The sequence below is a fragment of the Buceros rhinoceros genome, unplaced genomic scaffold (assembly GCF_000710305.1).
Source record: "Buceros rhinoceros silvestris isolate BGI_N320 unplaced genomic scaffold, ASM71030v1 scaffold561, whole genome shotgun sequence".
Lineage (NCBI taxonomy): Eukaryota > Metazoa > Chordata > Aves > Bucerotiformes > Bucerotidae > Buceros > Buceros rhinoceros.
In genome coordinates, this window is record NW_010392301.1 from 8,322 (window position 1) to 22,115 (window position 13,794).

The window sequence follows — 13,794 nt, forward strand, 5'->3', positions numbered from 1 at the left end:
GCTGAACCTGGCGAGACTAGAGCACATTGCTAGTGCAGTCTGCTTTGGCAAGGGGTGACAAACCCTTGGCATGAATACACGCGCCAAGCTATCACCTAAATGAGTATGGCCTGAAAGTAAGTGGGTATTCATGCTCCCAGTCAAGAAGGTCAGAGTGGTGTGGAAAGACACAGGATTTTTCTGTGCCGTTTGGCCGCTGAAGCGCACACGGTTTTCACACATGCACTTTTGTTTCTCTTCCAGTCAGCTGTTGGGTTTGAATATCAGGGGAAAACTGAGAAGCATGCCTCCCAGAAAGGTAAAGTGGTGAGGGGGTCACCTCTGCAGACACCTGGGGTTTTAAATAATAGAGTAGAATAGACCTCTAGTCTTTTACTGTTTGTAAAAGACCTCTTTTACCGAGGCCTCTGCATGACATTCTCAATGAATTGAATGAACAGGGGTTTGGGTGGAATAGAAAATGAAAAAAACGAATTTCAAAGCAATTTCATGACTCAGTGAGGTTTTAAGACAAGGAGATAGCGTCATCATAAGTCTTATTTTTCTTTTGGTAGCGAGGTTCAAGGACATGTTAGACTGGGAGTTTTCTGTGCTGTAGTGCATCATTGGAAATAGGGAGTAGATTTAAGAGGAACCATCATAAACTGCAGGACTGTTGCCCATCTTATTTTCTGTGCTAAGGAGTGACATTTCAGTTCTGAAGTAACATCCCCCCCCCCAATTGCTAGGATACGATGTTTCCATTAAAAGCTGCTTCATTTCGTTTTCATTGTGCTTTTCTCTTAATGCAGACTACTCGAGTGGTTTTGGTGGAAAATACGGACTGCAGGCTGACAGAGTGGACAAGAGCGCGGTGGGCTTTGATTACCAGGGTAAAACTGAGAAACACGAGTCACAGAAGGGTGAGCAGACACACGTGTTGGTGGGTTCATGCTCTGACGGAGCAGCCATTCGTGATAGGCAGGGTTGTCAAATCCTGGTCTTTTACCTCTGTTGCACTCCTAACCTGCTGAAAGTTAACACTGAATTCAAGTTATATTGCTGAAAACTTTGACTTCTGAAAAAGAAACCTAAACCATATGTTCTGGCTGGTTTTAAGTGATGATCCAGCTGCAGTTACTTTGGAAGCAGGGCACAAAAGCTTGTCTTGGAGGTTTTCTGCAACTTCTTTTGAAAAGCTGTAGGTTAAAGTACTGAGGCTGTAAGTGGTTTAACTGCAACAGAGAAGCATTTCCAGATGAATTGGATGTTTGTGGGTTAAAACATTTCTGAGAGTTAATAGTGTTTAGAGTTAATATTGTGTGGTTAATCAGGTTTCCAGGCATATCTGATCAAAAATCAATCATTTTATTGAAAAAATCTGTCTTTTCTGCCATCTGTTTTCTGTTTATCTCAAAGAAATGTTTGCACTCTAGAAATGCTAAGGAGAAGAAGGGGGTGTTTGTTTAAAAGCATCCAGGCTGTTGCTGACACGGGTTTTAAAGTTCACTTTGCTCTAAGTGAATGAGAATTTTATCAAGGGCTCAAGTACAGAACTGCTGCTATCGCCCAGCAGCTGAACTGCATACGATGCTGTTCCATTTTCCATCCTGAGAGAATGTATTCTGGAGAATTGGCTACTTGAAGTGTCTGGAATCAAGATTAACTGGCGTTTCTTTTAACGTGTAGTGTGATGTTAGCAGGTCTGATTATCACTGTGGTTCAAGGTAATGCTTTGTTATTGAAAACTTGCAAAACAAAATTCTTCACTCTTATCTCTAGATTATTCCAAGGGCTTTGGTGGTAAATATGGTGTTGACAAGGACAAAGCGCTGCTGGCTTTGAATATCAAGACAAAACAGAAAAAACAAATCACAGAGATGTTTTTACTATCTTATTTAAAACTACTATTTCAAGTCAGTCAGCCTTTTAAACCTGCACTACTCACAACTGCCAAACTGGCTGTTTTCCCAGCCACACACTTTTGCTGCTTCTGCTGCCTGACTCTGGTGCTCATCAGACATTTCTCCGAGTACAACTCACTAGAAAGAGCAGAAAGGTCTTGTTAGCGTTGTTAGTTGGGTTTTTTTGTTAGTGCTACTAGTGAGTTAAAGTGATTTTGGAGTGTAACAAGTGCTGGAGTCAGCTGTCGCTGTATCTCTGGATGCAGCTGAAATGGCTGTTTGCTTCTGAAATGGCTAATTGTGTTTGGCAGAAGGATGGGAGGGACATCAAACTCCCCGCTCTAACCTTTTTAACCTGCTTATAGATTACTCCAAAGGATTTGGTGGGAAGTTTGGTGTACAGAAAGATCGGATGGATAAGGTAAGTGGCTTAAATAGTCCATAGGGATACGGAATAGTCCGGTTAGATCTGTAGTGTTTAGCTCTTTATTTCTGGATACTTCTCCAGTTTAACAGTAGAGTTCTGCTCTTTTCTAAACCTTAAAAATACAAGTTTGTGCACACAGAGTGGATGCCAGTTGATCCACACAAGTATGTATGTGTGTACGTATGTGCAGTAGATAGATATATATTTAAGTAGGGAAAACTGAAGCATGGAAATGTAAGAATAGCAAAACTGATACAAAAGAGTGAGAAAATCCATTAATTCCGCAACTTCAGTCATGGCTTTTAACAACTACCTAATGCTTTATATTTTGAGGATTGCTTAAAATAGGTGTTTGGTATCTGCCATCTTTGCCCACTTTGATTATCAGGGACCTCCTCTTCAGGAGAACTTGTTTTAGTATTGTATAACAGTGAAAGGTAGGGCCACCAATTCCCCCTTTCTACCTCTCCATTTTTAAATTTAAAAAGCCTGAAGATGAAAAAGTCCTCACTGAGATGTATCTACTGAATGAATTTACTCCCAGCTCTATGTAGGACATTTAAAAGTGAGAAAGTGGGTTTTTTTTTTCCTTTTTTCCTTGTGGCTTCAGGACTCAAGATCTTCATTTAAAAATGAATAGTGTTTGTTTTGAATAGTGGTTTCAAAATACTCCCTGTATTTTAACAACAACTACTTCTTTAAGGGAACTGGATTTACCTTGGTAGAAATCCTGCATAATGGGGTTTAGAACAGGAACAGCTACCCAATAAATGTTTTGCATGTTGCCTCGTTTTTAGTTCTGATGAGTCATCTGTTCATAAATCTTTTTTTTTTTTTAATTAATAGGATTTTGATGTGTTTGAACCTGTCCCTGAAGATTAATTTTGACACAGTTTGACTTAGAGAAAGAATTGTTGCATTTTGATTCTTCCTCATTTGTTTTGGTATTCTGAAATAAAGGAACCACGGGGGCAATATCACAATAAAATGTCACTTATTAAAGCTGTCTGAATGTCTTCATGAATTTCTGGGGTTTTCTAAATGCACCCTTTTTTCCTTATTGGTAGAATGCATCAACTTTTGAAGATATTGAGAAACCAGCATCAAGTTATCAGAAGACGAAGCCAATAGAAGCTGGTAAGGTGCCGGCCCCAAGCCCTTTCTCTGGAGGTGATGAAGTTCAAAAGCCCAGGGTGTTACTGTTGATGTGGTAGTGCTGAGTAAGAACCATCTAGAGGAAACTGCTGGATTTGCAGGTTTCTAGCAAGCTTAGCTACTCTCTCCCTCCTCGCTTTAGGGGTTGTTTTTGGTTTTTTTTTCTTCCTTGAGGGTCATCGCTGTTGAGGAAAGGAGAATAAAAGCACCAGAGTGGAGAATGGGCTGAGCAGCAGAGCAGAGTGGTGGAGACTGTACCATGAGAGAGAGAAGGGAGAAGTGTTGCAGAGGTTTTTGAATGTGGAGCACAGGACATTTGGATTTGGAAGATGAGAGGGATAAAGCGGGATAGAAGGACTTTCCTGAAGGGGTTGTGAGCTCAGAGAGCATAACAGCAGAAACATGTTCAGTCCTAGCAGAAATTTGAACCAAAACCTCATTCCAGGCTACCTTTGTACAGAACCTTAAATGACAATGTTTGACTTCAAATTTTTTTAAATGTTGCAGTTGCTAATAAAACAAAAAGCATCCGAGCTAACTTTGAAAACCTAGCCAAGGAAAGAGAGCAGGAAGATCGAAGGAAGGCAGAAGCTGAGAGAGCACAAAGAATGGCCAGGGAGAAACAAGAACAGGAGGAGGCTCGAAGGAAACTGGAGGTCAGTAAGATTCAAGTCCCATTTGAGCAGTGTGTCTAGTGTCTTTCAGTGCAATGCTGGGAGAAAAGAGAATCTTTTAAGAGAAGATCCTTTCTTTTTTTCCAGCTAGGCTTTAAAGCTCTTTGTGTGTTTGCCTGTGTTTGTACCTGTGCTTTACCTGTTGCAACTCCAGACGTCAATCAACATGCACCACGTGTGCATCAGACAGGGTGCTAGGGCAACACTTAATGTAGATAAGTGAAATAAAAAACCTATCCCCAAATCCCTCTGCTAGTCTCTGCAGTGTGACCTTTCCCTGCTGTACCTCTGCCTTGTGGTGATACCAGATTCCCTCGGGCAAGGAGGAGCTCGTAAGGGAAGCTTGAGGAATGCTTGTCCAGGTACTTCAATATCATGTTGATAGTTGGTGATGGTGTTTTTGTGGAAGACGGAGGTGGTGTCACCCCTTGGTACAGCACACACCCATGAGACAGGAGGAAATAATCTTCCAAATGTTACTTGATTCTTAGTTTGAGGATTAATAAAATTAGTTTAGCGTTGGCATGGTTAAAAGCTTTGTGATTTCTGTGTTATTCATAAGCAAAATAATTCCAGGAAATGTTTAGTCAGAAACTACATCATCTGCTTTATAGAATTTGCATATTTGGTGAAACTCTTTTGCTGAGATGGAAAAACTGGTGCGTTATAGTAACTTGTCCTTCATGTCTTTTTAATTTCCTTGGTTACCCAGTGCGTGGGATGCCGTATCATTGGTAGTGCTGAGGGCCTGCTGCCTGCGCTGTGTGGCCTCTCTCACAAGCTGCTGTAGTGGTGTTGGGCCAGAGCCTCTGTGGCAGTTTCCCCTGTGGTCCCATGTTGTTGTTCTGATTTCATGGGCTCACACTTGTAAACTTGGATATTATGGCAGGGAGTGGGAAGCAATTGATGCTGACCTAAGAGTAGTCTCTCTTTTCCCCTTCTCCTTCACTTCTTGTTTTACAAATACTAGAAATAGCATGCTCCAACTAGTGCTAACAGGGTCCCAAGCAGGGATAACCAGTAGGGAGATGGAATGGGTCCTGATGAAGAGTCTGGAGTAGTCAAGGAGATGCACAGGCAAACCAATCATCCTCATCATCTTCATCATTTCCACTTGCTATGCTGAAGAGACCCTCCCAGAGGAGAATGCTTGTCTGGAACCCTCGTTACTGCTCTTCCTGGCTGGCTGTGGGGATTTTCCATATGTCCTTCTTTCTTCTCTCTCTCCTTTTTTGTTTTTATTTTCCACCAAAAATATCTTTCATTGTTAGAGCCAATGTATTCCACCAGCTGCAGACCCCACTAGGAAAACGTCTTGCATTTGAACTTGTCTCAACATCCTCTGTGAGACATCTGGAATCCAGGAAAGACTGTCAGATGGTTTCTCAGATCTGTTTGGTCCTTTGCCTAATATCAAATGGGACAGACCCAGTGGCTGGTTTCTCAGATGTGGTAGATACTTCCTCTTAGCAGGATGCTGCTACAGGATGTGAGGCTGTGGTGTTCACCCCGTGCCATCAGTATGGTCTAATTCATCACACACTTAGACTTGGAGTAAATAATTTGTTTTATAAGTATGAAAAACTAAATGTGTGGTAGGCTTATGGTAACCTAGTTCTGATCTTCCTCAACTAAGTAAAATACAGTGTGGTGAAACTGCACGTTAACTGAGCCACCCTAAACCAGCATGGCCGCTAACAGCAGCGCTCTTGAGCCACCTTATTTCTTATGCCAACAAACATCTGTATAGTCACAGAAAAGTGGAAGGTTAACCCTAACAAATCAAAGATGTAGTTAACTCATTGGTTGGCTTCTCAGCTTGCTGTGCGCAGGGCGCAGAGTGCTGCTTCTGCAACAGCTCTGTGGTTTTGCTGTGCTGAAGCTGCACAGCTCGTGTATCCTGTGTGTAGCTGGATTTCTGGAAACCACTAACATCCTTTTGAGCTCTGTTTGGAATGTGGAAAATACTGGCTTTATAGGATAAATCTCTCCATCTGACCTAAAGTGATTGCTGCTTTTGTTTTAATTCTTTTTTTTTCAGCCTATTACCTCTTTTGCCTTATGGCTTCAAGATGTACGTGGGAGCATATGTTCACTGCATACATGTATCACAAGATGAATGGGAGTTCATCGTTGTGTATCAGTGATTTCTTCTAGTGCTGCCTCTCATGCCTTTGTACTTTGTGGACTCAGTACCTTTCCTCAACCACTGTTTGGGTTTATTTACTGTTCTGAAGAAAAACATTTTACTCCTTTAACACAGCATCTGCTTCGCACTTGAAACTGGGAGAGGAAGAGTTAAAGAGATGAAGTTTAGAGGTCAGTGTTTTCTATTTGATAAGGTGATCGAGCCTGCTCCAGGGTGCCACTCTCTCAGTCAGAGTTGGACTGCTCTCTGTCATCCTCGGCATTGGCACCAGCCTCCAGCACTGAAACACACAGAGAAAAGTTGAATGTTTCCCTTGAGGAGGGTCACTTGGTTCCCCTCTACTCAGAAGGGTAAAGCTGGAACGCATCCAGTCTGTGCAGTTGCTCTGGGAGCTCTTCAGATGAGAACAGTGGAGTACCTCAGCACATGCTCACTCAGAGCCACAGCAAAATGCTCTCAGCATGTGCAACCACCTTCTTCTGGTGTAGCTGTTCAGCTGGTAACCCCAGGGCTCCTCTAGCTATTGCCAGGCTGTGTCTGCTCCGGAACTACTGTCCGCTGTTCCCAGCAGTTTCAGTTGATGTGTTTAAGCTTACCTATCGCTGGTATCTAGGTCTAGCACCTGGTTGTCTCCCTAACAAAGTGACTTTTCTCTCATCTTCCTCTGTCCTTGTTCTTGCCACGAACACTGCAACTCTAGTCGAAGAGCTGTAGGTCCCTCAGCTCTGGGGTCTGTTCCATGGGGTGGTGAAGAATGGGAATGAATGCTCTTTTTGGACACAACCAGGAGACAACCTTGAGGTGTACATTGCTCTTGAAAGTGCAGCTTCTCTCCTCCTTCAGGAGAACTCCCTTTTCTTGGCATTTGTCTTCCTCTGTCAGCACGCTGGATCTGGGTAGAGTTAGGACGTGTGACTTACAGCAAGCAGTGGTGTCATCTCTGCCAAATTTAAGTTAGTGGATACTTTTACAGTTCTCCAGATAAGGAAGAACTGTGATACAGGTTAATGAATATCACAAGTGTTGCATTGTTAATAAGGCCATTCTGCACCCATGAGATCACTTTGGACCGCCCTTGCTTCCACTTAATGCTGAGAATTTTTAAGTGTCAGTCCCAAAGGAAAACGGTCTTCCTGCTTTTCCATTTTTTGCTCTGAGGTGTGTAGTTTAGCCTGGCAGTAACTCCATTCCACCATCACTGCTGCTTTGTTCTCAGACAAGGTGTCTGGTGGTTGTAGGACTTCTCAGTTCGCCTCCCTGAAGCTTCTTAGGACACCTTCAACATGCTGATACTGGTACTTGCCAGGCAACATTCCTCAGCCAAGGACTGTTACTTCCTTACCTTGATTTGGTGGTTTTTAGGGGTTCTACGAAAGACCAGTCCCTGAAAACAGTGCAGTCCATCCTTCATTGCCTAGGTCTTAAAGTGAATGTTCTGAAGTAAAAAATGTGACTCATTATCAGAGCAATTACCAGCTCTCAGATGGTAGGAGCTGTCCTGTTGCGGGAGCCCAGGATACTTTATCCTTAACTCATTACTTCACCTCTTCAACTGCCTCGTGAGAGTATCTCCTGGGGCACATGGCCATACTGATAACTCGTACTGATCTTTTCTGTACTTCATGTATGTTTTTTGCTCTGCACCTTTGCTACAAGCAGGTTGCTCTTGATGTTGCTCATGATGCAAGGAGTTACGTGTCTCCAGGGACATGCTCTTTATGTTCCCTCTGCCTTGACAAGGAGGAGGGAATTTACATTCTGATTTTCTCCATTCTAAAATACCGTGTGATTTCATTGCACCATAGTTGTGTTTTCCCAAGGAGCAGCAGCTAAGTGCCAGTGCTCTGGGGATGGGGTCCACTTGGAGGGGAGAGCACTCCTGTGTTGCTTGTGAGAGACAATAGGATAATATGGTTTAGGAGACATCAGCAGCTGCCCTAAGCAATAGGTGTGGGGAGAACAGGACATCATGCTGTTGGCTGTCATTGTCCCTGTGCATTTTGGTACTGGGCTGCCTTTGCCTTTCAGTGGCATCTGCAGTTCTCTGTCTGACCTGTGTAACAGTCTGTCTGTCTGTCTCACTCATCTCAAACGTGAAACAATCCACGTCATTCTCCAGACACTATACAATTCCCATTCCTAAGCAGTTGGAGCCACATTTTTTTGAACCAGTGTGGAGGAGATGACTGGTCCTTGTACCTTGCCAAAGCAGTCGGGCTTTCTGCTTAGTGTTCCCCTCCGTTGTATGGGTTTGTAGCCTGGCCTGACTTGGGGAAGAGGATCAGCTTCTCCATTAGCTCACTTGCCATTCAGTATGGGTGGTCATACGAGCGTAAGTCTGGCCTGCGGGTGGAGAGGGGGAGACTTAGGTGTTTGGTACCCATTTCAGCTTTCCATTGAGGTTTCCTCCTGCTGAGGAATCAGTTCACCAGAAGGGTTTCAGTGTAGTAACACAGGTTCTCATGAGTCATTGAACTGTTGTGTCTTTTTTTTTTTCCTCCATTTCTGTCTCAAAAATTACTTTCTTCCTTTACTGTTATTTTTGCTGTAAGTGTGGGTTAAATTCAAGCCATTATGCTTGATTTTTCTTGTGCTTCATCAAAGATTCTGTTGCCTGGACACATTTGAAGTTTTTCCCCAAAGCTGGTATTTAAATTTCACTGTAACCAGATGATTAATGTTCTTCCAGACTGAACATCTCTGTGGTTAATTGCGTGATACTGCAAATACCGAGGGAGGGACAGTGAGGTTAAGGGGAAATGGAGATGGCACTGGCAGTGCTGCCCCTCGCTCACAAGCTGAGCTTGAAAAGGGAAGGGCTCTAATCCCCACCATCCACAGACATTGTAAAGAGGGGGATGGACTTTGACTTAAGTGAACTTCATTTTTTTTAAGTGAACTTCCTTGCACTGACAGAAAGTTCTCTCACTTTAAATAAGAACGTGGGCATATGTACTCCCACAACGGGAAGGTACATATGGACCGCGTTCCTTCAGGAGCCCTGTTTACTGGTAATCCTTTTTCTGTTTTGCTTTTCACATGTCACATACTCAAATGGTGTTCAGGGAGCTCTTCTTTAACTGCTGGTTGAATTGATGGGTGCCTCATGATGTAGCTGTAGCCTCTGCTACCTCAGAGCACAACCAGGATGATGCTCTTTCACATGGAGTGTTGCAGTGTGGAAGGAACCCAGCCGGAGGGGAGACCAGGCAGTTTAAGTGTTCTCTGGCAGTTATACGCTGTGGTTCTCCTAAACTGTAGTCTGGATTGCAGAGACCTATTTGCTAGGACAAATCATTTGAACTGTTGCCATGTTTGACATTATTAATGCATTGATGCTACTTAATTTGTCCCCAAATGTAGATTTCACTGAGTAAACACTTTGCTGGTGCCTTTTTATCTGTAGCGCAGGAGTTGAAAGTCAGGGAGGACTGTTCACATCAGGATGGGTTTTTTCCAGAAAACACAGCACTAGGCTTTGAATTGTCTTCAAAGCTGCCTCTGTTCTCAAGACACACTTTGCTTTCTCTTAGATGTCTTTTTTCTGAGCCGTGACAAACTAAATGAAAGGAAGAATTTTTTGGTAACACAGTCCTATCACTTCATCTCTGGACTACACTTTCTCCTAAGGATCCTTTGGGGATTTATGGCTAAAAACTGGAGTGTGCTGTCTCCCGTAACTTAGATTCTCTCTTCTTTTTTACACTAAAGAGGACATTTTTCTTCCCTATGGTAAAGACAGGGAAAATAAAACAGCTAGCTTACAGCCTTGGGTTTTTTTAAGACATGCAAGCAATGTTGCATTGCTTGTGCTACGGTATCCTGACTTCCCAAAGAATGCCTTTCTGAGGATGATGGTGGATTTGCCTGCTGCTCCAAGGTGGGATGGCCCAGCGTGAAGTGCGTGAGTGCCAGAACACTTGATTCAGACCCATGTTGTTTGTGCTGCAGAACACAATAGTAATACTGCTTTCATTTCTACGGCTGTACTCCTCCGAGCCTTTGAATCCCCTCATTGTCAGTATATAGGACTTACTTAATTTTGCCTAGGTTATTCAGTCTTTTGTCTTGGCAAAGGCAAAGCTACATGTTCTGTAGACCTGCAAGAGCTTGCAGGATTGTTGATCATCGAGGTAATACCCCGATTGTGTAATTAGAACATACAGGCTTCAGGTTCTCTATATTTATGCCGAAGTGGGACATGAGGCCCAACCAGCTACTGAACAGAAGGAATATATTGAAAGCAGAAACCCTGCAGCTCCCGTGGAAACGTGCCAAAGAACATTGGGTACTCTGGGTTTAAACACTGGTGTGCATACATACTGCGCGGGCTTTGTTCCTTCACTTTTTTCTCTTCTGCTTTGTTCCATTTCTGAGGCTTGACTGAACAGCCAGTCTAAACCTTCAGGCAGGTCTAACAATCCAGCTCCGTCCTCTCCTGCACCCTGATCACATTAGTTTCTTGCAGAATGTTCTGTCTTACCTTTCTTACTGGAGGGTGGTTTCCTGTTCTGTGCCATGACATCAGTGATTAAACTGCACTGAAGCTTTTCTTCCTCTTCAATTCAGGAACAAGCTAAAGTCAAAAAACAAACTCCACCATCATCTCCTTCCACGCAGCCAGCTGAGCAGAAGACACCCTCAAGCCCAGTCTATCAGGTTTGTGAGAATCACTTTCAGTACCTGGTTTTTGATGGTAAGCGTGGGAACATTTTGATGCAACCCCAACAAACCTCACCTGTACCTCTGCAGGATGCGGTCTCCTGTGAAGCAGAGCCTGCCTACAAGAATTCCAGCACAACATATTCAGCTGTGCACGAGCCAGAGCCTGGCTACAAAGCTGCAGAGTCGGACTACCAAGAAGCAGTGAGTCAGCGAGAGGCGGAGTATGAGCCAGAGACTGTCTATGAAGTGGCCGGGGCAGCAGACCATTACCAAGCAGGTAGAGCGTTTGTTTCTGATATGAAACCCTTTGAGATAAAGACTGTTTCCTTGGGCATCGACTTCATGAATAGTTGTGCTATAGCGCACTGTCCTGGTTTTCTAAAGTCCGATGAGACTTTTTAGATTCTCTACCAACAAACTTTAATTAGGAAATTAAAATGCGGCTAGAGCAAGGTTGAAATTACTTAACTTTTGTGAGGTGATGTTGGATTAATTATGGTGCTCTCAAGGGTATGAGTTCAAACAGAAACCTAGGGGTAACCATTTCCACCCTGTGTGAGGCAGCTCAACTTGAGAAGAAAGCACAGAGTTGGAGGTGAAATGTGTGTTGTGCCAGTGCTGGCTTCCCAAGCAAAAAAGTCTGTCAGTAATTCCCGGGCTTCGAAATGGAATGTTCCGTGAGTGGAGTGAGGATGCCTGAGATTAATGAAACAGAAAGAATAAGGTTCTTCTGAATTCCCATTTTTCTCACCTCTTCTGGTTACTAAATGAGGTGTGAAGAATGAACCTGCTCTCTCTGGTAGGAGAACCTGGTAATTTTAAACAGGCCCTTTCCTCCCCCGCAACACGCACACTTAACTTGTATTATACAGTCTCGTTCACAGTGACCTTGGGCTCGGCTGGTCTGTCACATCTTACAGAAGCGTGATAAGGCTGATTGGTTTTGGTTTACACTGTATTCAGTGCCTGCTTGTGGACACTTAATTTCAGGCTTTAATTGTGTGTGGTGCAGGGAAAAAATGCATTTCAGAAGGAACGTCATGTAGTTCCTTCCCCTGTAGTTTGTGGCCTGCTTCCTGTGGGGGTTAGCGGGGGAATTAAAGGAGGAGCCCCACAGGAAAGAGCTCGGGGTGATAGGTGGAGTGCTTCATCCTTCTAATTATTCTCCTCTCTCTGTCTTTAGAAGAAAATGCTTATGATGAATATGAAAATGAACTTGGAATTACAGCCATAGCCCTTTATGATTATCAAGCTGGTAAGCAAAGCTCTTGGTTTTAACCTTGTCTTTGAGTCTGTCCTGCACAGCTAAGTCTGAGTTTTCCCTTTGCTGTTTGTTGTGTGATCTCTTGTAGTAGAAGGTGAAGACGGGAAGAATTAGGAGTTTAGTGATTTAGCAGTAGCACTGAGACACTTCCGAGAACTCCTAGCTGCTGTTTCTGGAAATGGTGGAAGTTTTCAAAAGCCTTTTTTAACCAGGTGTTAACACTCATGTTACACCTTGGCAGATGCAGCTGTTTAAAACCTTGCCTGGTTAATTCTGAGGAGAGATCAAGAGAGTGAGGTGGTTCCCAGGGTGTCAGGTAGCAGTTGCTGCTCTAAGTTAGAAATGCACCCAAAACGCAGTAGGTGAGAACCGACTGCGTCATCCCTCCAGAGGACGAGGGAGTGTCTGCCAGTACCACTGGTTGTTGCCCAGTTCAAATGCCCTGATGGGAGAGAGGAAGGTGATGGGTGTTACTGGGCTGATCGGTGCGGGCCGCTCCTGTGCGGATACTGAGCCTCCTCAACTCTCTCCCCAGCGGGTGACGACGAGATTTCCTTTGACCCAGATGACATCATCACAAACATAGAAATGATCGATGACGGCTGGGGGAGGGGGGTCTGCAAAGGCCGATACGGGCTGTTCCCCGCGAATTACGTGGAGCTGAGACAGTAAAGACTCTTGTCTACTGGTTATGCCTTAATTCCCCAGTCAATAAATCTGACTTAATACACTACAAATCATGATGCTTTCCTGAGGACGGAGGGGTATATACATATTGCTTTTATATTTAATACTTTGCTGATGCTTTTTAAAATGTCTATGCCACAGAAATCGCTAATATATTGTAACTACTACATTCTTCTTGAAGGCTCCTCCAATTATTTTCATGCATTTGGAAACATTTTTTCTCTGCCAAATTAACAACTGTCAAAAGAAGCCTTTCTGAGGACAATTAGCTGTCGGTTGTAATATTGCATGTTTTACTCATAAGTAAGCAGATTTACTTAGTGTTTAAGTCTAGATAGTCTTCCACTAAATATTTTCAGCTAAGAAAATCATGGCTATGCAGGTTATTTGCATTTCCACTAAGCGGGAGTGGGGAGGACTGGGCAGGTACATGATTTTTTCTTTTCTTTACTTTTCCGGATAGTGCTTGAAAAAGCAAAGAGAATGCTTGAAAGTTGCAGCTGACAGCAGTTGATCAAATCCTGTCCCATATTTATGGAATGTTAATGTTATGAAGGAAACAGTCTGGTTACTTTTTCCTTCTCTTTTAAAGTGAAGTTCCTTGGCTCTTGCATTGATTTTTTTTCTTTTTTTAATTATTATTTTTCTTCTGCTCCTCCTGTCCATGTTATCCCAGCGGAGGGCTGCAAACACTCTAGCACCAATAATCCCGACTTTTTTTTTGGTTTTTGTTTCACCCTCCTTTTCCCCAGGCAGTGCTGGAAAAGTTACTGTACAAATGCTGCGAGCTCCCCGCTTGTTCAGAGGGGAAGCGGCATCCGAATCTTTGTGACTACCTGCGGGAATAGTCTCACAGCTTCAAAGGGGCTGGGATTGTGGTTGGGTTCTGT

The 13,794-nt window shown here is 43.5% G+C and overlaps 1 protein-coding gene across 1 annotated transcript in view; it reads left to right on the top strand.

Moving 5' to 3' along the window:
• CTTN (cortactin) overlaps positions 1-13,331 on the top strand; it is a 20,367-nt gene extending 7,036 nt beyond the window's left edge. The window contains exons 6-15 of the mRNA XM_010144396.1: positions 244-298; positions 792-902; positions 1,762-1,815; positions 2,186-2,304; positions 3,378-3,447; positions 3,973-4,121; positions 10,858-10,947; positions 11,041-11,230; positions 12,137-12,208; positions 12,753-13,331. Of these exons, the coding sequence (XP_010142698.1) occupies positions 244-298; positions 792-902; positions 1,762-1,815; positions 2,186-2,304; positions 3,378-3,447; positions 3,973-4,121; positions 10,858-10,947; positions 11,041-11,230; positions 12,137-12,208; positions 12,753-12,889 (1,047 nt within the window). The 3' untranslated portion in view covers positions 12,890-13,331. The remainder of the gene's footprint in view (positions 1-243; positions 299-791; positions 903-1,761; positions 1,816-2,185; positions 2,305-3,377; positions 3,448-3,972; positions 4,122-10,857; positions 10,948-11,040; positions 11,231-12,136; positions 12,209-12,752) is intronic.
• Positions 13,332-13,794: the final 463 nt, after the last annotated feature.